Genomic DNA, 25356 nt, shown 5'->3' with positions numbered 1-25356 from the left:
CATACATATCTCTAATCTTACTTTTCTGTCAAAGATACTAGAAAAGGTGGTATCCTCACAAATGAATTCCTTCTTAGAAAAAATGGTATCTGTGAGGATTTCCTCACATCATAATACAGAGACTGCTCTCATTAGAGTTAAAAATGAACTGCTTTTATCATCTGATCATGGTTGTATCTCTCTGTTAGTGCTATTGGATCTTAGTACACTATGGAGTACCACAAGGTTCAGTACTAAGACCAATGCTTTTCATGTTACCTTTAGGAGATATCATCAGGAAAAGTCAGAAGCCATATCACCCTGCAGCCCAAGACTGGTTGCCCACTGAAGCTAAGCAGGGCTGAGCATGGTCAGTATCTGGATGGGAGACCTCCTAGGTTGCTCCAGGAAGAGGTGCTAGTGAGGCCAGCAGGGAGTGCTCACCCTGTGGTCTGTGTGGGTCTTAAGCCTGTGTTATACTTTGTACATCTGCAAGTCCACTAGTGTCATCTATGTGTGACGTAAAATTCGTCATCGGACAGTGTGCGCATAGCCTCTGCTATTTGATCCTGCTCAGTACATCGATAAAACAATATAAAAACAGTCAGATGTGCAATAATTCCGGGCAATGTATTCACATTTATTGCAGAACGGACCATCGGCATACACTTTCGGTACACAGTAAATTCTACAAAGTAAAGTTTTTGTGACATATATGGTCCCATTCTAAAAGAGTGTTAAAGTAACAATGAAGCAGTGTTAAAGTTAATGTGATTAATTAAGTGATGATTGAGCATTTGTGATGAACCCCTGATGATGACAAGCAGAATCACTGAAGAATAGAGAAACAAAAGAACAACAACCGATTTTAGCTACAGCCTTAGATGAAATCAACTGAGGTACTGAATTGATACACTATAATAAAAAATCTAACTTTTTTTTTGTTAAAAGATGCAAAATACAAATGAATAAGAATGTACAGTAACCAGGTTGTAGTTGTGGTTCCAATTATATTTTCACAAATACAAAGAAAAATAACTAAAATGTTCCCCAATTACGCTTATACAATAAAAATATCATAAATGCAATATCCTTATATTTATTTGTTATATTTATTCTAGTACATTCCTGCATCTTACTCAATCCTATTCCATTATCATTTATAGCACAATTGTTTATATGCTTATTTATTTGCCTTTTTTGTGTGTGTCTGTGTGTTGTTGTCTCTGTGTACTGGAAGCTTATGTCACTAAAACAAATTCCTTGTATGCGCAAGCATACTTGGCAATAAAGCTCTTTCTGATTCTGATGTTTATAAATGGTAAAACAATACCCCTTTTACTGTAGTATGAATTAATATGTGAAAGAATGGATGAGTTTATTTCAATATCTAATTTGTCTAGTAAGCAACAGAAAGAACTGACGTAGCCTATTACTATCAAGAACATCATAAACATCTAATTCAGAAAAGCCATTACTGTTATATTAGACTTAACAAAAAAGACTAAAAGATTTTATTCGTAATAGTTATGTAATCACTTTGAATTCATTGTGTTAATGAAATATATGATGATTGTACAGTGCATATTATTATACACTGTATGTCCCAAAGACAGGTCACAAGTATAAAAACAACACCAAACATTTATTGTGGTTGAAGAAGCCTTTATTTCATTATGATTTATAACAAAAACTCAAGACAATTGTGTGCTTGATTGTAAATCAACATTAAGGGTATTCAATCACAATATAATTTTAAAGTATGATTTTTGTATTCATGTATTACAATTTCCATGGATTGTGCACCAATTTGATTATTTAAGCCACAGCACTATTTGTAGGCTAGGTACATTTTCCTGCCGTTGTTGCCCTCATTCAGATTTTTGTTGATAAAGTTGACCCCAGCTTTCTGGTACGTGATCCAGGCCCCAGGGTTGACCAGCAGAACCATGTTTTTGATCTGCGCTTCACATCCTTTGTTTGTGTACCAACCGAAGACCTTTTTTCCACTGGTTCCTTGATTGAGATTGACATCGAGTTTATCGAAGCCTTCTTTCGAAGTCAGCGTTTCGTCGTGGGAGCTGGTGGAGACGTTGAGAGCAGTGAGAGTCCTGCTCACATCAGGAAGGCGGCGATACCAGAGAAAGACTGTTGTTGCCCCAGTAGCACCACGATTGGTGTCTTCATCCACACGGGTGAAGCCCTGCTCAAACAGGCTTTTGTCAGAAGCGGAGTCAACGGTGGCTGTGATCTCACAGATGTAGCTGGGCTTCTCTCTCTTCACCCACAGGTAGATGAAGTTTCCTCCTGCGTTACGGTTCAGATCACAGCCCAGTCTCTCCCAGCCGTCGTGCAGGAAAGCAGGTTCTTCTTCGGCATCTTTGCTTACTTTCACATCTACAATGGGAATGTCAGATTCGCCGTTGCCATAGAAGTACCACAGATAGATGGGATCTCCACGAGTGCCAACATTCAGATTCTTGTCCACCAGCTCATATGCAGCATCATCCAGACCGGACTTCATGCTATCATTGAACGAAAACTGGATCCTTGTCACAGGATTCATGCCGCACTCTTTCTTGTACCAAAGAAAGACCCGGTTTTTCCCAGTACCTCCATTGAGGTCAGTATTGATGAAAAGATAATTATTAGCTCTAAGTATTTGCTCCTCATCGTCATTTGTGGAGACATTGAGCTTTGTTATGTGACTTCCATTTGCCATTTTTCTTCTCTTTTTTTCACTGAGGAAGCAAGTTAATGTTCTGCCAAAACAAAACAAAAACTTTATTTATCACATTATTACACAATAAGTAAACTATTTCAGTTTGCTATTAACAGTATAAGTCATTTCTGACATGCATAGTATTTAAGACCGTTGCTTATATAAAAAAAAAAGGTTTTGATAACAGTTTATAATAACTGCACACTATTAATCATTAATTAAGCATTAGTAAACAGGTAATTCATAATTTATAAAGCATTAATAGACAGTAATAAGCAGTTTATAAATACGGATATAAATGCTTTATTCTTGATTTAAAAGCATATCTATAATGTGTTTAATAATTGTATTTTCATACTTTATTCATGAACAATTTATCATTTCTCAATGAAGTATAGCATTATTTACAAACCAGTTATTTAGGAGTTGCCAGTGATTCATAAGATCAAAAGAAATGTAGTAAATTCAGGTAGTTATAAAGCATTTAGTAGTGGTCAGTTAACTATTCATGTGAGCTCATCTAAAGTGAGTCTAGTTATGCCTTGTAAAGCATTTATAAAGGATATTTAAAGGCTCATCTTCTAAACAAAAAACGGAAACAAACACACAGTGATATAGAACATAGAAATATTAACAGCCTTTAAATCTCATTTGTAAAAGCTTTACAAGACATAAATAGTCCTTACTTTAGATGAGCTCACAAAAATAGTTAACTAACAACTACATATGTTTTATAACTACCTGAATTAACCCTGAATTACGGTAGAAATACATGTAAATAAACCATTTATTAACACTATAAGTAACTATTACTATATGTCTGAATAAAAAGATGTATGAATGCACATTTAAATAGTTTATTAATAATTTACTTACCATTTCTAAGTGATCTTACGAACCACTGACAACTCCTTAATAACTGATGTGTAAATAATGCTATACTTAATTTAGAAATGATAAATTGATCATTAATAAAGTATGAAAAAACTATTATTAAACACATTATAGATATGCTTTTAAATCAGGTATAAAGCATTTATATCTGTATTTATAAACTGCTTATAAATGTTTATTAATGCTTTATAAATGATTAATTAACTGTTTCCTAATGCTTAACTAATTATTAATAGCATGCAGTTATTATAAAGTGTTACCATATATGGGGGAACATATATTTGTATTTGAATATAGGAAAACAATAAATGTTAAATATTTGTAGTCATAAAAAGTATATAGTGCCCCATACAAAAAAGTCATTATTCAGCTCAGTGTTGATTCAAATCAGTTCAATAATAGTTTCAATGTTGCAAAATTCATCAATTATGAACCGAATTAAATTCAGCTGCAAAGAAGCTCTACAGAAAGCAATAGTGAGATTATTCTGCACAGTTCAATGTTAATTCACTTGAGAATAAAACATTACTACCTTACCCGTAAATGCAGGAATGTCTTGCGTGTTGTAGAGGACACAGCTTTTTACTGATGATAGAGCTCTCATTTATATGCCATATTACCTGCTCCTCACCCACCCATTGCTCTTATTTCATCATTAACCAACTTATTTCCCAACCCAGCTGGCACATGACCAACCTTCAGCGTTGATTTATGGTCAGTTGTTTTTATGATGAATAAAAAGGTTAACAAAATATTCTACTTCCACCTTTTTACAATCCATATTCGAAAACAAGAAACAAAGTCATGATATCAAGGCTAAATCAATTAGCAAATTTCAACAGCGATTCAAACTCGATCGAACATTTCCCCATGATTCTGTGGATTAACTAACATAAACTGCAACTTTAGTTTTTTTTTTTTTTTTTTTTTTAAACAGTTTTAAGTTAATTTTTGATTTCTAAACAGAACATTTTTTCAAGAAAAGAACGGGCTGAAAAATCAAAAACTGCTATATTCCCCATGTTTGATTGATGATTACCAAACTTTTTCTATTATGCTCTTTATTTGTCTATGCTGCATGTTGCCTACAGATTTGTATCTGTATTTATTATTTTTAATTTAGGGGTGTATTGAAATCTCTCTATAATTGTATTATATAATTGTATAATTGACATAATTGTACCTTTTTTTCTTAATTAATTATTGCTTGCCAAAACAAAATATTTCATTCATATATTAAGGGGTATATTGCTTTAAAATCTCTCCATTCATCTCTTCCTCTTCCTCACTGCAGGAGAGCCGAAGTATTTCACAATGACATTGGCACTTTACTGTCTAGACTATAATTGTGCAATTAATTGTTAAAACATTTCAGTATTAGCTTGACCTTGTCTGGCATTGTCTCGATTAGGATTGTTTGATTAACTGATAACTAAAACATTAACACATCCAGGGACAAATCTAAATTACACATTTATGGAGTTATTTCTAAAACTCTTGTTGTTTTATATTAATCATCTATTTCCTTACTTTTAGGATTATAAAAATATTTAATAAGTCAGAATTAAATTCTTACTGTATATGTTCGCTCGTAAAACTAAAGGTGCTTCACGATGCCCCAGAAGAACCTTTTTGTCTAAATGGTTCCATAAAGAACCTTTAACATCTAAAGAACCTTCCTGTTTCACAAAAGCTTCTTTGTTTTGCAAAAGAAGGTTCTTCAGATTATAAAAAAAGATAAGAAAGAGATGGATCTTTAAAGAACCGTTCTCTGAATGTTTCTTTGTGGAACCAAAAATGGTTCTTCCATGGCATCCCTGTGAAGAACCTTTTACACACTTTTATTATAAGAGTGTTGTGTCCGATGGAAATGTATAATAGTGGACAACTCATACAACTTTTATAATAACTGATAAAACAGTGAGATAATGCAACTGATAACACAGCTGATCCCATGAAACCACTGGATGAACACGAGACAAATATGGAATTTCCCTGAAATCAACATCTTCAGCAAATGAAGTAACTCAGGAAAAGAAAGAAAAAGCAAACCATTAGGCAACATCACTATCTTGACTTCTGATCCACCACATCCCTCTGAGCACAGCAGGTTTCAGATGTTTATTATCATTATCAGGAAACGAGAGCGGTTTGATTTATCGATTTCAAAGATTTCACTTCCTACATTTTTTTTTTTTTTTGCCACATTTTCGGTTTAATTTATTAGATGATAGGGCAAAACAACACTGAAAGAAAAGTCCTTTGAATTTACTTATTTTTAATGTGTACATCAGCCCCACATGCTCAGGATTCGGTTAACTGTCATAATTGTCCTCTTTTTATTAATTAATTATTACTTGCCAAACCGAAATAATTCATTCAAGTTAGACTACTTCAAATAATCGTGTTGAATCAAGATATTTTTTGTCATTAGACTAACACAAATTGCATAGGCAAAAAACTACAGTATATAGTGTAAAACTGTAAATATGAAAAGTAAAGCACATCTTGGGAGAAGTGGAGATCTCCAGTGCTTGTTTGGACTGTATAAGTGATTTCCATCAGAGGTCCAGCTCCGTCAGTCCGAGCCGGTGTCGTCTCTCCCCGGGACAGCTGCTGGCCGTGGGCTGGGATCTGGGGGACACTTGCTCGGGGGGAGGAGAGACCACATGAACTGATCCGAAAGACCCTGGTCGAGCAGCCTGGAGAACAACAGAACAACAATGAAAAATCACAAACCGGTTTTGATACTTTTTTTGCACTGGCCGATTTAAAGCAGTTCATAAAAATCCTCTATATTAAAGTTTTAGTTCATCTAGTTATTAGATAGTATCTTTTATACAGCTTTAATAGCTTTGAGCTCATCTGCGAGCGTTTTTTTTTCTAAAAGCTGACAAAATAAACTTTAAGCAGATACACTATTGCTAATAAATGTATAAATTAATGCTTTCATTCAGTAAGGACGCATTTTCAATTGATCTAAAGTGATGGTAAAGACATTTATAACGCTACCAATTACACAATAAACGGCACAACAGTTTTCAACACTGATAATAATCAGAAATGTTTCTTGAGCAGTAAATCATCATATCAGGATGATTTCTGAAGATCATGTGACTCTGAAGACTGGAGGAACGATGCTGAAAATACAGCGGAGCATCACAGAATGCTCATCACATAAATTCTATTTTTAAATATATTCACATAGAAAACAGTTATTTTAAATAGTAATTTCACAGTATTACTGTATTATTGATCAAATAAATGCAGCCTTTGTGAGCAGAAGAGACAGCTTTCAAATAAATAAATGAAGAAACAGAGAAACAGACTAATATTAGCGTAGATGCCATTCTCCTAATGATTCTGTGTAAGAAGCCACATCTTCTCACAGAAGGGTTTATTTTAAACACTCGACTGACGTTATGAAGTGAGTTTGGTGTAAAATCATATTAACAATTGTTGTATTTTCCCGTGCTTTCAGATGGAGCACCATTTACTACACAGAGCCGTAGTTCACCGAGAAGATACGCAAACAGTTATCATTATCGCAAATGATTTCAATGATTTTCTTAATCTTACGATTATATCATCTGTGATTATGAATGTGATTTTGCATAGCTTGTCAGTGAACTACGGCTCTGTGTAGTAAATGCTGCTCAGCCTGAAAACAGGTGATTTACTACTAATCACAGAAGCAGCTTTACTGACAAGATGTGCATGACAATCGAACGCGATTAATCGCGCAGCCCTAGCTACTGCATAACATAGTTAAAGTGATTAATACTGCTAATTTTAGTGACTCCTAATCAATGCAATCCACCTACCATTGGTTGAAAAATGTCACATTTGACCTCAACAGGAACCTTGATCTCGAGCCCGTCATCAGCATTGATGTGTGAACCAGTGCAAAAGCCCTTGTGCTTCAGCCAACAGAAAGAAAGGTTACTCCACTTACAGACATTTGAGCGGTAAAAGCAATATAAAGCAAGCTGAAAGTGTGTTGTTTATTTGATTCTGATGTGAACGAGCTCTCACTGCTGACTCTGAGTCCTTCAGCTTGCATTGCGCCAGCTCGATATCAGCCGTGCTTTTCTTGCAGTCAGTCTCTTGAATGGTGAAGTCCACAAAATAAGACGGACCCACAACCCACTGCAACACACAACACACATCTCCAGTCATGTATGCAGGACAGGACCAATCGATCGATTGATTTAAAGGCATTGACATACAGTACCTGCATGCTGGCTGCTGTTATATTCAGAAGAGCAAAGACATGTGGAGAAGCGCTGTCCTTGTTAAATTTCTGCAGGGCCAGCCTTGTGGTCTCAGATATAACGGGATCATCCAAGCGTTCTGCAGTTGGACAGTCGGGGCAAGTATTTACTATAGCTCGAGCTGCCACTGTGAAAGCATTTTACAAAGTATTACACCTACGAACAAAGATGAAGGCATTATACAGAACAAAGCCACGAGTCTACAATCCAAGTTACTTTCGGTGTGTATAAGACACCATTATCTCTTTTCATTTTCTACAATGTCCTGCATTAATGTAAGAGAAGTTAATGCAGTCACAGCACACCTTGTTGAATGGTGCAGTTGTAATTCTCAACTTTGATGGAGCTCTGAAGGGAAACCGATGCGTCACACGCCCCGAACACCTAAAGGAGTGTATCATATGTGTTTCATAGTATTTGACTATAAGAAGTCTATGAAGTTCTGATGATCTTCTCTACAGAGCAGAGCACACACCGGTAGACTGCCAACCCCCTTCACAGCACAGGATTTCCAGCTTCTCCTGCTGATCACATGACACTCTGTTTCCAGGACATCCATCGTCAGGTGGAAATGGTTCACGCCTTCTGCCTTTGTTAGAAGAAAAGAAACTATCAAGGAAGAATATCTCAAAGAATCAAGCTTTATAATGTTATCTTCGTTGCATGTCTTTTCGGATTTCATTACCCAAAAACCATGAACATGCATTTGGTTAAAAAAAAAGTCAAAAAAGTACATATTTTCATATTTAAAAAATATCGGATATTTATTTTTTTTTTTTTTATAATTGTAAATTCATATTGCATCTTTTTTTTAGTGTGTGTGTGTACACTTATTCACATTTAAACTGATCTGATAATAATTTTTTATCATGTAAGTGTAAAATCAGTATGCATAGCAGATTTCAGTTTGGTTTAATATATATATATATATATATGAAAATTATAAATTATAAAATCAATATTGAAATACTGTATATTCAGAAAACTTTTTTTTTTTTGGTTTGAAAAAACAATTAAATAATTAGTAAATAATTCAACACAATTAAATTATAATTAAGTAGTTTAAAATGTTATATATGGAAGACACAAGATGTAGATTTTATCCACGTTTTAATTGATTTTACCCCTTTAACCTTACTTAAAGGGATAGTACACCCAAAAATGATTTGCTCATCCTTATGTTGTTCCAAACGTGTGTGTTTTTTTCTTCTGCTGAACAGAAAAGATAATATTTTGAAGAATGCTGGTAACCAAAGAGTGTTCGTTACTATACCAGCAACTGTTTGGTTATCAACTTTCTTCCAAATATCATCTTTTGTGTTCAGCAAAAGGAAGAAACTCATATAGGTTTGAAAGAACTAGAAAGTGGGAATTTTAGTTTTTGGGTCAATTAACCCTTTATCAGTCACTGTTTCTTCTTGTCATTTTGGGCATCTTTATTCAAAACTCCCGTTGTTACTCAGATGCATCCACATTAGTATCAGCACTCACTCACCTTTATGTCCTGTGTGACGTCATGAAGTCTGTTGAGGGAGAGCACGTAGCCCTCCTGTCTGTCAGCGTTGATCTGCTCTAGTGTGTCCTCGGCGGCCTTCACCACAGCGGCGTCCTGGCATCCAGCGGTTATGAGCGAGGCGCTGCCGTCCTGCCACAACACACACACCAACAACAGCAAGAGCACAGACTGTGTCCTCATCTCTGTGTTCCTGGGACACTTCTGCAGAGAGATGGCAGGTGAAAACTTACACAAAGCACTGAACTTTCCCCTGCAGCTGTCAGCAAACACAGGCTTTATCTGCTCTATGTGCTCCTGTCTGCCAGCTCGTAAACAGTGATGCAATACAGGTCGAAACTACAGCACTGAAGGCTTGAAGCTGCTGCTATTATCATGAGAGTCATATTTGACATTAGCATGCACTGACATAATAAACATGTTATCATAGAAATAGATTATTAACATGAATACATTTGAATACAGTAAATATTACAGGGGTCATTCCTGGGATTCGGGTAGTATCTCAGTCCCCCAGAGTTTTTTATAGTGTGGGTTCACCAAAATTAACTGCTAGAAGCTTTTCACAAAACTTTGGGATGCCCATTTTTAAAATAATTATTGCATTGTAATATTTTTTTTGCGTAAAATAATGTATTATATCTATCTTAAACCAAGCATTCTGTCATGTCAAGTACATGAGTTTGTACTTAAGAGAATTATGAACAAAATGTGATTTTCGGCAACAGTGTAAGGATCCATTTCAGTTCCTTTCTTGTAAAAAAATATTTTTCTAAAAATAATGCTAAATATTTGATAAAGAAGACTTTAAAGTAATGTCAGTCAGCCTGAACTCAACCCCATCTCTCTAATCATTCTACACCCCTAAATAATCATTTCGACTCGACTCATTTGTGACATCATTTCCCAGAAATGACATCGTTCAGGTCTCTTTAATAGTGGTGCAGAAAATGGTTATGTATATCATACTTTTATTCATATTTTTGAGGCATGTTATAGTCGGGGAGGGTACAACTCAACCCCATCAGATAAAATTAAGATAATTATTAATTATGAATAACTTTTTCTACATTTTATTTGAATACATAAGTATATACAGTGTACTTATTTTATTGCTGGCATATACTCTGCTACCCGACATGAGGAGCAGCGGCCACAACCCTGTCACAAATATATATTTCTCAATGTTACAGGGTTGTAAACTTGGGACAGGGTTGAGTTATTTGCTTCATTTTATTATCATTTTAATGAACAAATAAAAAAAAATCATGGTTTCAGTAAATACATACAGTATACTCCAAAATCATGACTCATATTTTTGTTTTAAATATAATTTTGATGTAATATCTCCACTTAAACGTTGATGAGCATCATACATCATACACATCTGCAGCAGAAAGACAATGTTAGCATGCAGATATGATGACCCAGAGACAACGGGACAATATGAGAGAGAAACAAAACCAAACATTTTCATTTAAGCCAATGAATCCCTTCAAATGTGTTACAGACTTCAACCCCGTCAAATTACTATTATTAGAAAAATACAGGGAAGAACATTAAGAACAATAGTGTTTCTTGCTGATTACCATCTGACATCTTAAGGACTAATACAATAACATTGTGGTTTTAGTTTAGATGTAAAATTATTTTTACAAAAATAAAGAGACCGTAGACAAACAGCTTGTGTATTTTCAGATTCAGTCCTGTAAAAATGTGGAAATTATTATACATTTTACATTTGTTATCATTAAATTGCTATAGGGATATGTTTGTTTTATAACAATTTCTGTTAAAAAAACAAACAAACAAAAAAAAAAACAACTGAAAATAATAAAAGGTCTTTAGTGCCTGAAAATGTTTTTTTGGAGGTTTGATATGTAACTAATGATATAACGTATTTAGAAGTTGAATCACAAGTAGATGAAAAATATATTCCAAGTTTAATAGTTACCGAGTCTCAGGAATGACCCACAGAACAAGCTTCCCTAACAGCCTACTACTGAATTCAAAAGAAAATGACCTTCAGCGAAAATACTGTTAAAACATATTTAGTTACTGTAATACAACAACAGCATACTTTCTATAAACATTTATATTTCTAATACACGGTAACATCGTTATCATCTAAACATTGTCTTACAGCTCCAATCTACAGCTGGAAGTAAGTCCAAGTTTACAAACAGGGTTCTCCCGTTACAGCGTCACGTGTGACCTGCTTCTTCTGTGGTTTCTATTGGCAGTTTGCAAGACAAGTGCATTACCTCCATCTACTGGACTGAGCTGTGATCTCATTGGGATGTCAAGTTTTTATATAATCTGCAGTGTTAATTAAAAAAAACAACAACAACCAATACTAAATCCTGTTTACAACCTGAGTTTCTTTCAGAAAGCTCATGCCAGCCTTATTTATAAATTAAATGAATTACCTGATGCACCCCATCTATATATAAATATTTTAGTATATGTATACCTCTCTTGCACTTATCTACCGTTTTTTCTCAGATAACCAAAAGCCCCACTCATTCGACCATCTGACAACCTGATATATTGCGTTTTGGATTTTTGACTCCTCACCCATAATGCCCTATCATCAGCATATAAAGCTTAAACAAAATAGGTCAACATACAGTCCCTTGAGGTGTACCGTTTTTTATTGAGTACGTTTTTGACTAGACAAACTCTTTATTTACTTGTGCCTTCCATGTTTCATTCTCCAAACAAATAATGCCATTTCATTTTTAATTTACTGAAAGCTTCAAGTTTATCTGCATAACAGCAAAAGTAGGTGGTGATATGCGCACAGGATCCAATGCGCCAAATAAAGAAGAAGTGCAGTTAATTATTTGTCATGCTAGACGTCCAAACATATCACAGCATTGTTGAAACCATGCTTTTTTGTTTGCTGTAAAATGGTTCACCACTGCTGTGTGTCTCTTGTTGCAAAATGCAGTGAAAAATCCTACACAACGGTAATAGAGTGATTCATTCGATTTGTGTTTACTTTGAGTAAGACTTTAGCCAGATGAAAGTAATCAAAAAATCTGTTTACGTGGTAGGTTCTTAATAAGAGTATTGTCTTAAAATCTGAATATTGTTATCCATGTAAACGTAAACGTACCCACTGTCATTGGCCCTCCAGACCCTCAGTGTCACCCCAACTCTCCATCCGCTCAGCTCCATCTTGGGCTCCTTATCCATCATTCTCTGTCAGTCGGCCCCCTGGTGTTGTCGGCTCCATTTATATATATATATATATATATATATATATATATATATATATATATATATATATATACACAAACCTGATTCCAAAAAAGTTGGGACACTGTACAAATTGTGAGTAAAAACAGAAACACAATACAACATAGATGACATATCAAATGTTTAAACTGAGAAAATGTATCAGTTTAAGGGAAAAATAAGTTGATTTCAAATTTCATGGCTTCAACACATCTCAAAAAAGTTGGGACAAGGTCATGTTTAACACTGTGTGGCATCCTCTCTTCTTTTTATAACAGTCTGCAAACATCTAGACAAGGTGCTCAAGTTTAGGGATAGGAATGTTCTCCCATTCTTGTCTAATACAGGCTTCTAGTTGCTCAACTGTCTTAGGTCTTCTTTGTCCCATCTTCCTCTTTATGATGTGCCAAATGTTTTCTGTGGGTGAAAGATCTGGACTGCAGGCTGGTCATTTCAGTACCTAGATCCTTCTTTTACACAGCCATGATGTTGTAATTGATGCAGTATGTGGTCTGGCATTGTCATGTTGGAAAATGCAAGGTCTTCCCTGAAAGAGACGACGTCTGGATGGGAGCATATGTTGTTCTAGAACTTGGATATATCTTTCAGCATTGATGGTGTCTTTCCAGATGTGTAAACTGCCCATGCCACACACACTCATGCATCCCCAAACCATCAGAGATGCAGGTTTCAGAACTGAGCGCTGAAAACACCTTGGGTTGTCCTTGTCCTCTTTAGTCCGGATGACATGGAGTCCCAGTTTTCCAAAAATATTAAAATTTTGATTCGTCTGACCACAGAACAGTTTTCTACTTTGCCGGCAGCCATATCACCCTGGAGCCCAAGACCGGTTTCCCACTAAAGCTAAGCAGGGCTGAGCCTGGTCAGTACCTGGATGGGAGACCTCCTGAGAAAACTAGGTTGCTGCTGGAAGAGGTGCTAGTGAGGCCAGCAGGGGGTGCTCACCCTGTGGTCTGTGTGGATCCTAGCACCCCAGTGTAGTGATGGGGACACTATACTGTCAACAAGCACCGTCCTTCGGATGAGACGATAAACCGAGGTCCTGACTCTCTGTGGTCATTAAAAATCCCAGGATGTCTTTCGAAAAGAGTAGAGTTGTGACCTCGGCATCCTGGCTAAATGTGCCCTTTGGTCTCTGACCATCATGGCCTCCTAACAAACCCCATATCTGCTGATTGGCTTCATCAGTCTGTCTCCTCTCGTTAGCTAAACAAATAATACTACTACTGTTTAACAACAAACAACAGATAGAATACAACAAAACTGAAGTGAAGATAATGACTAGATGCTCAGTCTTGGTGCTAATTCTGTGTTTATCACCAGGTTCACTCAGGTGTGTTGGCCAAATCACCACTTAAGGTCAAATATTCAAATATTCAATAAATGAAGAGCAGAGAGCTAATTCTTATTATTCTGTTTATTCCTTCCTCTTACTTGTATGATGAGTGAGTTTAAAGGTGTGTAATTTCGAGTGTGGTTTCTATAAAGAGAGAAACAAATACAAATGAATAAAGGAAACATGCATACACTCATTCCTATAAGCACTAATACACATTACAAACGTACTGTAAATAAACATTAGTTAGAATATGACTATATATATCTTAAACCCTAAATGTAAGCAGAGAGAAAGGATTCAAACACTTCTCAGATTTTCTACCATGCATTAAGTTACCAATAACTAAGAAAGAACTTACTGTTGTCTGTGCCATAGCTGTTGATTGATTGGTAACCTTGGTGGATGCAGACTTTGATAATGTTCATAAGCACCGACTGCCTTCAGTGGCTGCGCTTCTCGTCCTGTGTGCGACCTCCTTTTAGAAGCGTCTCGTCCATCAGCTTCTGTAATGGGGAGCCACGCCGTGTAAAAAAACAAACAAACAAAAAACCCTTTTTTAAATAATGCGCTATGACACTTCTGCTCTCTTGCGCTCCATTTGGAACGTTCGAACCTCGCGATGACGTCACTCGCCGGTCCCTGATAAGCGCTTACTCACAGAGTCGACGCGCAGTTGGTGAGAATCGGAGCGTTTGTGAAGACTGTCACTTGAGCAAGTTTACAGAGCGGTAGAATAAGTCTACTTGCGCGAGTCTGCAGACAGAAACTAAAAATCTTCGAGTGTACACAGAGTTCGTCCACTCTCGGCATCAAGATGTGCACCTCATCTGAGTCAGTGCCCAAGAGCGCTGTATATGAGACAGAAGCGGCTGCGTGGCTGGATAACATCAGCTTCTGCAGCGGCTTCTGTCAGTGGATCGACGAAGAGTTGAGCGTCGATTCACTGCCAGCTGAGTCCCAGCAGCCTGTGCAGTCAACAAGCGCTTCACAAGCAGAAGCAGAAGCAGAAGCAGTGAGTGCACAGCCTTCTGCTGAGAAAAGCCCAACAGGTCAGACTAGTATTACAAACTGAACTTTCATCTCATTATAAAATAAACTGTGTTTTATTGTTGGGAAATAATAGCAGTATATATATATATACACAAACACACACACACACACACACACACACACACACACATATATAAACTGTTGTCAGATACTGTATGTGGTCTAATACTTTCCTCTTTGTTTTTCTTCAATGAAGAAGTTCCGTCTCGAGGCAACAGGAGAGGCAGAATCCATTCCTTCTTCAAGAGAGCATGGAAGGCTGTTAAGAAGCCGTTCCTCCGTTGCAGACGGACAAGAGTGGAGTCCAGTCCTGAAACAGCATCTGTCCCGGGACCCTCTGGGCTCCAGAACGTGCCTGACACCGAGCCGGCATCTGCCTCAGGTCTTCCCAATTGGGAGCCAACGACCGGTGAGTGCGATGTCAGCTCTACCCTCATTTTCTATTATTTTTCAAGTATTATTTTTTACTTCGTAATTCTGATATCACGTAACATGTAAACTTTAACCACGTACATATTGTTTGCTCATTGTTTAAGAGACATATTCCAGCAGTGCTATAATATAAGAGCTGTAATCCTGCCACCTCTTGTGTTTTTCAGAACCTATGTACAGTTTATACACACTGCAGGGATTGATTGGAAAGGGAAGTTTCGGCAAGGTGTTCAAGGCAATACGGAAATCTGACGGCCAAGAGGTAACACGCTTTCACTGAACATTATCCTCATGTCCACTCCATCCAAATGCATGTTTAAAATAAAATACATACTGAAGAATCTGAGAACAATAAATAATAATTCTGTCTTTCATCTCTTTGCAGGTTGCCATTAAAGGACTGTGCAAATTCAACAACAGGCGTTATCTTAAAATTGTAAGTTGGCAAAGATGAAAGAATCCATATTTAGTTGACATATTCAAAGGTGCACACAGATCTACAAAATTTGACAGTGTTTTTATACGTACAGACAATAGGGAACCTTCTTTTCTTCTAATGTGACCCCACATTAAGGGTTTTACCATATTTACTGTAGTTAACACACCACAAATAACAGTGAAAGGTAAAGCCTTGAGCTGGAAAGGCTCTGTTGATTACATGTAAAAATACTAAAGCAGTTTGTTGTGGTTCATAGCCTGGTTGCTCCGCACCTCTGCCTAGAGAAGTGGCTCTGATGCTGCTGTTGAGGCGTCCTCCAGTTAGCCCCTACGTCATACAAATGTACGAGTGGTTTGATCGACCCAAGATCTTCTCTCTTATTCTGGAGTGCCCTCAACCGTGCATGGTCCTGCGAAAGTTCATCACGGTTTCGTCAGGACTGACTGAAACGATCGCGTCCATCTTAATGCGTCAGTTAGTCCTGGCAGTGCAGCACTGCATAGACCACGGCGTTTTTCACAACGACATCCACGCTGACAACATCCTGGTGACCACAGACACTCTGGAGATCAAGCTGATTGACTTTGGCGCTGCTCACCTGTTTGAGAGCACAGGCTACGACACCTGGAAATATTTAGGTGAGCTGGCGTTCTGTATTTATTTTTTATTGCAAAATATTGGGAAAATAAGCGTGGGAAATGAAATGTTCTTGCTTGCAGGAGCAGCAGAGTACTGTCCTCCAGAGGCTTTTTCGCAGCCCAAATACCACGCCGTCCCAACAAATGTCTGGGCTCTGGGCGTTACGCTGTATCTGATGGTGAACAGACGGCTGCCCTTTTACAACATCCGGGAAACATTGGAAGCTTCCCCTAAGTTTTGGAAGCCCACCTTGTCCATAGGTGAGGAAACAGAGACTGATAAACATGTTAATGTTTCCATATACCTTCAATCATCAGAAGATATGTTCATACATGTCTCCTCCAAACTCTTACAGCATGCCGTGATCTGATTGGCCAGTGTCTGAACCGCGATCCAGCGAAGCGGCCGACTTTAGAGCAGATCTTAGAGCACCCCTGGTTCAAAAGGTGGCTCTAGAATGAAGGCAGGCGAGGGATTCCCTCTCTCATGTGCCTCAGACCTAATCACTCTCCATAGAGGTCAAGTACTGTCATATGTTTCAATTCTAAATGATGTTGAGAAAACAAAACAGTTGTTGACCGCAGAGCACTTTAATGTTCTGGTCCTATTATAGACAACATAGTAATATGATAATATGAAAAGTACTGGACTAGATAGAAACATGATTCCAAATCTTCTTGAGACCATGAACCCAAACAGACCTCTAAAGGACCAGTGTGGACATTAGGGTGTGCTTCCCATCTAACGCTCCTGTGCAGTTAGGGAAATCCACCTAGATGAAAACTTTGAAGAGATATTCCTCTCCTGCTCAGTCGGTCTTTCTAGGTGTGTGTATCCATCATGCACCTGTTCAGTGCAGCACATGTGTCCTCGATGGATTTAGCCACTGTGCTCTCCTGGAAACAATAGTGAGAGGCAAGCGTTCTGACTAATTTCCTGATATAAAATAAACTTTAATATAAACATTCATTTCTGTCTCTTCACAGATAATGAGTGCAGGGCAAGATGGAAGTCACTTCGAGACAAACACATCAAGTGGAAAAAAAGACAGCAGTTGTCAAGTGGCTCTGGAGCAATGCGTCAACAGGAATGGAAATAAGCTTCAGTGATTTCCTTCCTGAATGTATTTATACAAAATTGAAGGTAATATTTTTTTTGTAATTGTTTTAATGTAGTAATTTGTATTAATTCACTTCAAATTAACTTATTAAGAATGCAAGTGCATGACTTGAAGTAAACTTTTAACAGGAGTAAAAAAAAATAATGGTACTAAACTGTGCATGCTTTTATTTGTTTCTCTGTATTTTCCTCAGTAAGATGAGTAATGTTGATTTTGTTGAAACTATATGCCTCCATCCTCAGTCGCTCCGACTCCGGTCTTCCAGAGCCCTGCCTCTGCCTTGGTTGCATGAGCCTTCAGCTCCACCTTGGCCCTCCGGACCCTCAGTGTCACCCTGGCTCTCCATCCGCTCGTCTCCATTCTGGGATCATCATCCATTGGCTCAGTCTCCGTCAGTCGGCCTCCTGGTGTTGTCGGCTCCATGGCTCCTCCCTGCTCCCTCCATTCACTCCACCCTGGCACTATGGACTATGTTCCCTCTCCATTGCCTGCCCCACACCTGCCCCCTGATCATCCACCCTCCCTCCTCTGTTGGGCTTTTTTGTCGGCACGAGGACATGCCGTTCTGGGAGGGGTCAAACTCTGTTTTGGTTTAAAGTCTTCTTCTGTATTTTGTCCGTTCTCGTTGATGTTTATTCATTGATCTAATGTGGATTTATTTAGCTGTCTCCTGGATATTCTTATTAAAATACCTTTTTTCTTTATCTCCTTCATCCTCGTGTGTTTGTACCTCACCAACCAATAACAATATATTGGGTGAATTGCCCTAATGAAGGAAATTTTTGGCATTTCAGATTTCTGTGACATATTGCGATGTGTAGCATTAAATAATAATAATAATAATATTAAAAATTAAATCCACACCTAATACCATAATAAAAAACAGAATGTGTCCTAAATAAATCGAAAGAGAAAATGCAGATACCACATTCTTAAAATAAATTTTAGACATATTGGTGCTCTTGGTTCTTGGTGCAAGTCGCCTGAGAAAAATGTGGGACAGATGTGTTCCTAATGTGGGACACTGATAAGTCTTTGATAAGAGGCCAAAATCACCTTTCATGTAGAACATTCAAATCTTAAAAGTTAGTATTTCTCTTGGTTATAGATGGATAAAATATGGATAATCAAACGTCATCAGACAGATAATACAATATGATAGTATTGATGCATTTATAATAAAGACATTAAGCAAATATTATCTTAGACCTGTGTTATTTTATGTAACTAGAATTCCTGACTGTTCTCTAGTTCAACAAACACAACCACAGCAGGCATAACCTAGGCCTATTTAAAGACAAAAAATAAAACCACAGTTTATGCTTTATGTTAAGTTAAGCTTAACTTTAGGCTAGATCATCAACATTTATTTAAGACCAGTTTGCCTAATGCTTCCTATTTTAATAAACAAACACATACAATCATAAGTGTCTTTTTGAAAACCTCTAGCAGCTAGCCTGCACAAACCTTGAGGACAACCTGAATAAAAACAACCTACAGAGGTTAACTCATTACATCTCTGAAAACAAGCAGTCCTTTGCATGTCAAGACACCACATTTATCACATTTAATCCCATCTGCAGTAACAGCATTCTTATATTGTATAACAAGACTAAAACTATGTAAATAATATTTTTTGCCACATAAACCATAACCCTCCACACATTTTTGACTGACTGAAGGACTGTACCACATTAGGCTAATCATACTGTCCCACTTTTCGAAAATGAAAGTGGGACGGTAGAATATTTGAATAAAATAGAAAATACATTTAGCTGACGCCTTTATCCAAAGCAACTTACAATTGCTATATATGTCAGAGGTGTACACACCTCTGGAACAACTAGGGGTTAAGTGTCTTGCTCAGGGACACTTGGTATCTCACCGTGGATTCGAACCCAGGTCTCTCACACCAAAGTCATGTTGCTCCTTCAATTATGCTCCTTGATATCAAGTTTGTAAAAACTCACTGACCTTTGGGTGGTCTTCACACAATGTTCTTCCAGTTTGATGATTCCTCCACCCTCATTTATAACTGTAAATTTGAATGGTGATGTTATTTTGATCACATGACACCACAGCTTTGATAACGCCTCTAGGTTACGAATGTGACCCTAGTTCCTCTTCAGGAACTCTGAGTCGAACGCTTTGGGGAAACACCTTTGGCAAGATCAACTCTGAATATAGTGTTCAATCTGTCCAGGCGTGACGTCATGGGCGGGGTGACGTAGCGACCAGGAAGCGATAAAGGCACATGCTGTGTAGCTGGCTTCAGCTTCGAGCAGGGAAGCAAGCTCTCCGGCAGGGGTGCCGGGAGTATGGCGATACGACGCAGAGTCTTGTTCCTTCGAGAAACTAGGGTTACATTCGTAACCCAGAGGCGTTCCTCTTCAGGAACTCGAGCTGTGTCGAACGCTTTGGGGAATGATGTCCCCATGCTGTCAGATTTCCAAACCCCTGCCTAGTGTGTATCCGAAGAGCACAGCTAAGGTGAGAGGACAGAAGAGCCGGGGGTGGGCCGCATATCTAGATTGTATAATCTGGCAAATGTAGAGGGCGTGGACCATCTGCGTTGCAGATGTCCAAGAGGGACACACCTGCTAAGAAGGCCTTAGAGGCCCCCATACCCCGAGTGGAGTGAGCCTTGACTCCCAAAGGAAGGGGAAGACCAGAGGAAAGTATTGAGACCATTTTGTGACAAGGCTCTCAGATGGATAGTTTTGGTAGATAGATTTGGCAGAAATTTTCCTAGGAAATTTACCATACCTAATGCACGTAAAACTCCCCTTTTGTCATTAGGTGGAGGCATTTCCAAGAGGGCTTGTACTTTAGCTGGATCTGGTTCCACATCTTTTGCAGACAATGAGTTACCTAAAAAGGTTATCTTTGTGATTCCAAATAAACACTTTTTCTTGTTCAACTTTAAATCATGTGCTCTAATTCTTTCCATCAGTTTTAATAGTCGCTGATTATGTTGTTCAGGAGTGGACCCCACACCACAAGATCATCAATATATACACGAACACCCTCAAGTCCTTCAATAAGTGTTTCCATAGCACGGTGAAAAATCTTGGGGGCTTCCCAAATGGAAGACGAAGAAAACAATATCTTCCAAAAGGAGTATTAAATGTACAATATTCACTACTCTCAGAATTTTCAATATTCTCTTCATCGAATTTGCCAGAAAACCTGGGATGCATATAATTGACTAAAAAATCTTGCCCCTGACATTTCACTAAGAATCTCTTCACGTGTGGGTATCTGATAGTGTTCTTGTTTAATGTTATCATTAAGATCTTCTGGATCTAGACACTCTTAATTCCCCATTAGGTTTTTTTCACACATGTGATGGAGTTTACCCAATCAGTTGGTTGTTCCATTCTTTGAATGACTCCTAAATGGGTTGTACGATCCAATTCTTGCTTCAAGGGCTCTTTCAGAGGGACAGGAACAGGGCCGAGGAGCATGTATGACAGGTGTAGTGTCATCCTTCAGTTGTATTTTGTACGTATATGGAAGTGTTCCTTGACCTTCAAAAACATCTGAAAACTGATTAACAATATTAGTAACACGATCACAGACAGTGTGAACGACTACATTCTCTTTGTTAACTTGATACACTCGTTTAACCAGCTGAAGGTCTTCACATGCTCTATCTCCCAGAAGAGATTCATGGCCATTGGGAACCACAACAAACATTACATTTTTTGTCTTTCCTTTGACTTGTATCTTCAATCTACAAATTCCTTGCGATTCAATTGGTTGTCCATTATAGGTTTTAAAGGGAACTATCTGTTTTTGAATTAGGGGGTTTTCTTTCAATACTTTCACATCTCAGATGTTAATTAAGTTGAACTTAACACCAGTGTCTAACTTAAAAGGTACTATTGTCCCATTAACCACAAGAGGAACAATCCACTTAGTGGACTGCACAGAATCCTCAATAGAGACACCTCTTGCCCAGCCTGGAGCTGCATCCTCTTCAGAAACCATCTGCACATAAAAGGAATCACTCAAGATATCACTATCATCTATATCCTCCACGACATGTACTCTGTGTTCCGGTTTAAATTATTTTGACAAGCACATTTTTGCAAAGTGGTTTACCAAATGCTGGACATTGTCTGAACTTATGTTTACTCCCACAACGTTTAAAAAGAAATGTTTCATTTTCAGTGCTTTTAAAGCTTCTTGCATTACATCGTTTCTTATCTCTGAAAGATATGTCATCGATGGCTGCGGCTGCATTCGGAGAGGACGTCACTGAAGAAACATCAAACTGCATCACTTGCTGTCTCTCTAATTCACTGGATTGGCACAATTCAACAGCATGATCCAATGTGAGTTCAGACTCTCGTAACAATCTTTCTCTGACTTTCTTGTCACATATGCCGAAAACAATGTGATCACGAATCATGGAATCCTTTATTTCATCGAAATTACAGGTTTTTGCCTTTATCTTAATATCAGTAAGAAAGCAATCAAAAGCCTCTCTTTCATGCTGCAGTCGAGTTCAAAATACATATCGCTCATAGGTCTCATTCTTCTTTGACAAACAATGAGCATCAAATTTTTCCAATACTTTATCTAGTTTCTTCTTATCCGCCTCATCTTCAAAATTAAATGTGTTGTATACTTCCACAGCGTCTACTCAAGCAATAGTAAGTAACATAGCAATCTTCCTTTCATCTGAAGCTTCTGCTTGGCCAACAGCTAAAACATACAGCGTTTGTGCGGGCAGGGAGGAACACACAATCTGCAGAACGATCCAGAATCGCCCCTCAAATGTTGAGTCTTTGCTTTGCTCTTAGGCATATTGTTGTATAATGGACAGACAACAGTAAATAAGACTCACAAGACAGACTTTTAGACACACAGAGCGCTTGCTGAAAGACGGGAAGCTGAAGCCAGCTGAAGCCAGCACGTGCCTTTATAGCTTCCTGGTCGCTACGTCACCCCACCCGTGACGTCACGCCTTTCCATTGGACAGATCGCACACGATATTCGGAGTTGATCTTGCCAAAGGCATTTCCCCAAAGCATTCGATGCAGCTCGAGTTCCTGAAGAGGAACCCAGAGTTTCACTGGAATTCATGTATTAATGGAGGAGCTACAAATAGGAAACCTTAAGTGTCCCACATTAGGCAGTGTCCCACTTTAGGGCAATTCACCCATATATACAGGTGTTGGTCATATAATTAGAATATCATCAAAAATGTTATTTATTTCACTAATTCCATTCAAAAAGTGAAACTTGGATATTATAGTAATTCGTTACACACAGACTGATATATTTGAAATGCATATTTATTTTAATTCGGATGATTATAACTGACAACAAGGAAAATCCCAAATTCAGTATCTAAGAAAATTAGAAAATACCTTAAAACCAATACAAAGAAAGGATTATTTTCTTTAATCTTGGCCAACTAAAAAGTATAAAAATGAAATGTACGAGCATGTACAGCACTCAATACTTAGTTGGGGATCCTTTTGCCTGAATTACTGCAAGCAATGCGGCGAGGCATGGAGTCGATCATTCCTTGGCACTGCTCAGGTATTATGAGAGCCCAGGTTGCTCTATTAGTGGCCTTCAGCTCTTCTGCATTCTTGGGTCTGGCATATCGCATCTTACTCTTCACAATACCCCATAGATTTTCTATGAGGTTAAGGTCAGCCGATTTTGCTGGTCAATTAAGAAAAGCGATACCATGTGTCACGTTCGGTGATACAAGAAACACAGGAGAGATCCAAATGCAGGTAAGAGGTTTATTGGGGGCAATCCAAAAGGGTAAACAGTCCAGGCAGGGTCAGAACCAGGATATCCAATAAACATAACAAACAAAAACAAGAACACACGGCAAGAGTCAGGTAGGAACTCAGGAAAGTATCACACATAAGACAAGGACTCCGTGACACAGACTCAGACAGACCGGGTATAAATACACAGTTGGATAATGAGGGAACTGGAGACAGGTGGGGAACAATCAATTAACACAAACAAGGAGGAAGGTGACCAAATAAGGGAACAGGAAGTGATAAGGTGACAGACACCGTGGAAAAGGAGGACACCTAGTGGAAACCCAGGGAACACAACCCAGACACTGTGACAGTACCCCCCTCTACAGAGTGGCTCCCAGACGCTCCACGACAGACACAAAACAGAGACCAGGAGGGAGGCGGACAGGTGGAGGCTCAGGGTGAGGGACGGAGGGCCAGAAAAGAAAAACATGGGGAACAGGCACCAGAATGTAAACACAAAACAGGGAGGCCAGGAGGGAGGAGGACCAGAGGAGGTTCAGGGGGAGGGACGGAGGGCCAGACTAACAGGGGGGAACAGGGACAAGAGTGAACACACAAAACAAAAAACAAACAACAACATGAAGCCCCCCCAGGGCGGAGCAGAAGACCACCACGTCCGTGTGATGGAGATTGGAGTCCCCCAGGGTGGAGCAGAAGACCACCACAACCATGTGGTCAGAGTGGAAGCCCCCCAGGGCGGAGCAGAAGACCACCATGTCCTCGTGGTCGATGCCAGAGTCCCCCAGGGTGGAGCGGAGGACCACCACGTCCTTGTGGTCGACATCGGAGTCCCCCAGGGCGGAGCAGATGACCATCACGTCCCAGTGGTCGATGCCGGAGTCCCCCAGGGCAGACCAGAAGACCACCACAGCCGTGTGGTCAAGGCGGAAGCCCTCCAGGGCGGATCAGACCTCCGTGTGGCCGGACCAGCGGAACGATGAAGCTCTGGTAATCCCCTGGTGTTTTTAATGGACTCCAGAAGATCGGTGCTGGCCTGACTCTGCTCGCGAAGATTCTTGGTGACTTGCATTTGTACATGAAGATCACTGGTGATTTGTATTTGTACATAAAGATCACCGGTGACTTGATTCAGTCCTTGAAGATTCAGTCCTTTAAGATCACCAATGACTTGACTCTGTCCTTGAAGATCACCGGTGACTTGACTCTGTCCTTGAAGATCAACGGTGACTAGCCTTGTCTCTGGAAAGTCCATGGTACCTAGCCCTGGCTCAGGAAGGTCATCGGTGACTAGTCCTGACTCTGGAGGGTCAGCGGTGACTAGCCCTGACTCTGGAAGGTCAGCGGTGACTAGCCCTGACTCTGGAAGGACAGCGGTGACTAGCCCTGACTCTGGAAGGACAGCGGTGACTAGCCCTGACTCTGAAGGGTCCACGAACACCTGACTCGACTCTGGAGAGTTCACCGGAACCTGACTCGGCCTCCGGAACAGCATTGGGCACCGCCTCAGCATCGGCCACCACCTTGGCCCCTGGAACAGCCTCGGCCTCCAGAATAGCATCGGGTAACGCCTTGGCATCGGACTGCTCGGGAACGTACTCCTGGCCGGTAGCGGCCCGCTCGGGAACGTCCTCCGGGCATGTCCGACGCCTGTCTCCTCCTCCTCCTGCTGTGGTGCTGGGCTGGCGGCCATCTTGTGCTGTGGCGCTGGGCTGGCGGTCATCTTGTGCTGTGGCGCTGGGCTGGTGGCAGTCTTGTCTGGAAACTCAGGTGTGGTTGCTGCATCCCACTTAGCACGATGGCGCAGGTAATGGGTAAACCCCCAAAAGTCCAGAATCTCCAACCCTTTCATCTCCCATTGAGGCAAGGGTCATCCATGCAATCATTAAACAAGTCTTTTAGTGCTGCATCATTATAACCTAACCCGACTGC

At 39.2% G+C, this 25356-nt stretch overlaps 3 protein-coding genes across 6 annotated transcripts; 1 reads left to right on the top strand and 2 right to left on the bottom strand.

Annotated features, from left to right (window-relative positions):
• Positions 1-1627: 1627 nt before the first annotated feature.
• LOC113039727 (uncharacterized) lies at positions 1628-4247 on the bottom strand. The gene is made up of 2 exons (XM_026197772.1): positions 4133-4247; positions 1628-2741 (listed from the first exon to the last, which is right to left on the bottom strand). The coding sequence occupies exon 2, from the start codon at positions 2699-2701 to the stop codon at positions 1811-1813; it is 891 nt and encodes a 296-aa protein (XP_026053557.1). The 5' UTR covers positions 2702-2741; positions 4133-4247; the 3' UTR covers positions 1628-1810.
• Positions 4248-5697: 1450 nt separating this feature from the next.
• si:ch211-284e20.8 (CY domain-containing protein) lies at positions 5698-11610 on the bottom strand. 2 transcript variants are annotated; one of them, XM_026197769.1, is made up of 8 exons: positions 11526-11610; positions 9365-9586; positions 8345-8458; positions 8175-8253; positions 7830-7996; positions 7631-7744; positions 7420-7515; positions 5698-6297 (listed from the first exon to the last, which is right to left on the bottom strand). In XM_026197769.1, exons 2-8 carry the CDS (start codon positions 9563-9565, stop codon positions 6157-6159), a joined length of 912 nt encoding a protein of 303 aa, XP_026053554.1. In that variant the 5' UTR covers positions 9566-9586; positions 11526-11610; the 3' UTR covers positions 5698-6156. The 2 variants fall into 2 exon arrangements, with proteins under 2 accessions (XP_026053554.1, XP_026053556.1); XM_026197771.1 differs by lacking the exon at positions 11526-11610 and adding an exon at positions 11337-11355.
• Positions 11611-14776: 3166 nt separating this feature from the next.
• On the top strand, positions 14777-18333 carry LOC113040659 (serine/threonine-protein kinase pim-2-like). Of its 3 annotated transcripts, none has more exons than XM_026198943.1 (9): positions 14777-15034; positions 15232-15444; positions 15635-15729; positions 15853-15903; positions 16163-16544; positions 16626-16805; positions 16901-17063; positions 17532-17688; positions 17908-18333. In XM_026198943.1, the coding sequence occupies exons 1-7, from the start codon at positions 14800-14802 to the stop codon at positions 16999-17001; spliced, it is 1257 nt and encodes a 418-aa protein (XP_026054728.1). In that variant the 5' UTR covers positions 14777-14799; the 3' UTR covers positions 17002-17063; positions 17532-17688; positions 17908-18333. The 3 variants fall into 3 exon arrangements, with proteins under 3 accessions (XP_026054728.1, XP_026054727.1, XP_026054726.1); XM_026198942.1 differs by having other exon boundaries at positions 16901-17370; XM_026198941.1 differs by having other exon boundaries at positions 16901-17688.
• Positions 18334-25356: the final 7023 nt, after the last annotated feature.

Source organism: Carassius auratus, chromosome 22 (genome assembly GCF_003368295.1).
Source record: "Carassius auratus strain Wakin chromosome 22, ASM336829v1, whole genome shotgun sequence".
Taxonomy (NCBI): domain Eukaryota; kingdom Metazoa; phylum Chordata; class Actinopteri; order Cypriniformes; family Cyprinidae; genus Carassius; species Carassius auratus.
Note: the sequence above shows the minus strand (reverse complement) of the source record. Positions and strands in the feature narration are given on the sequence as shown.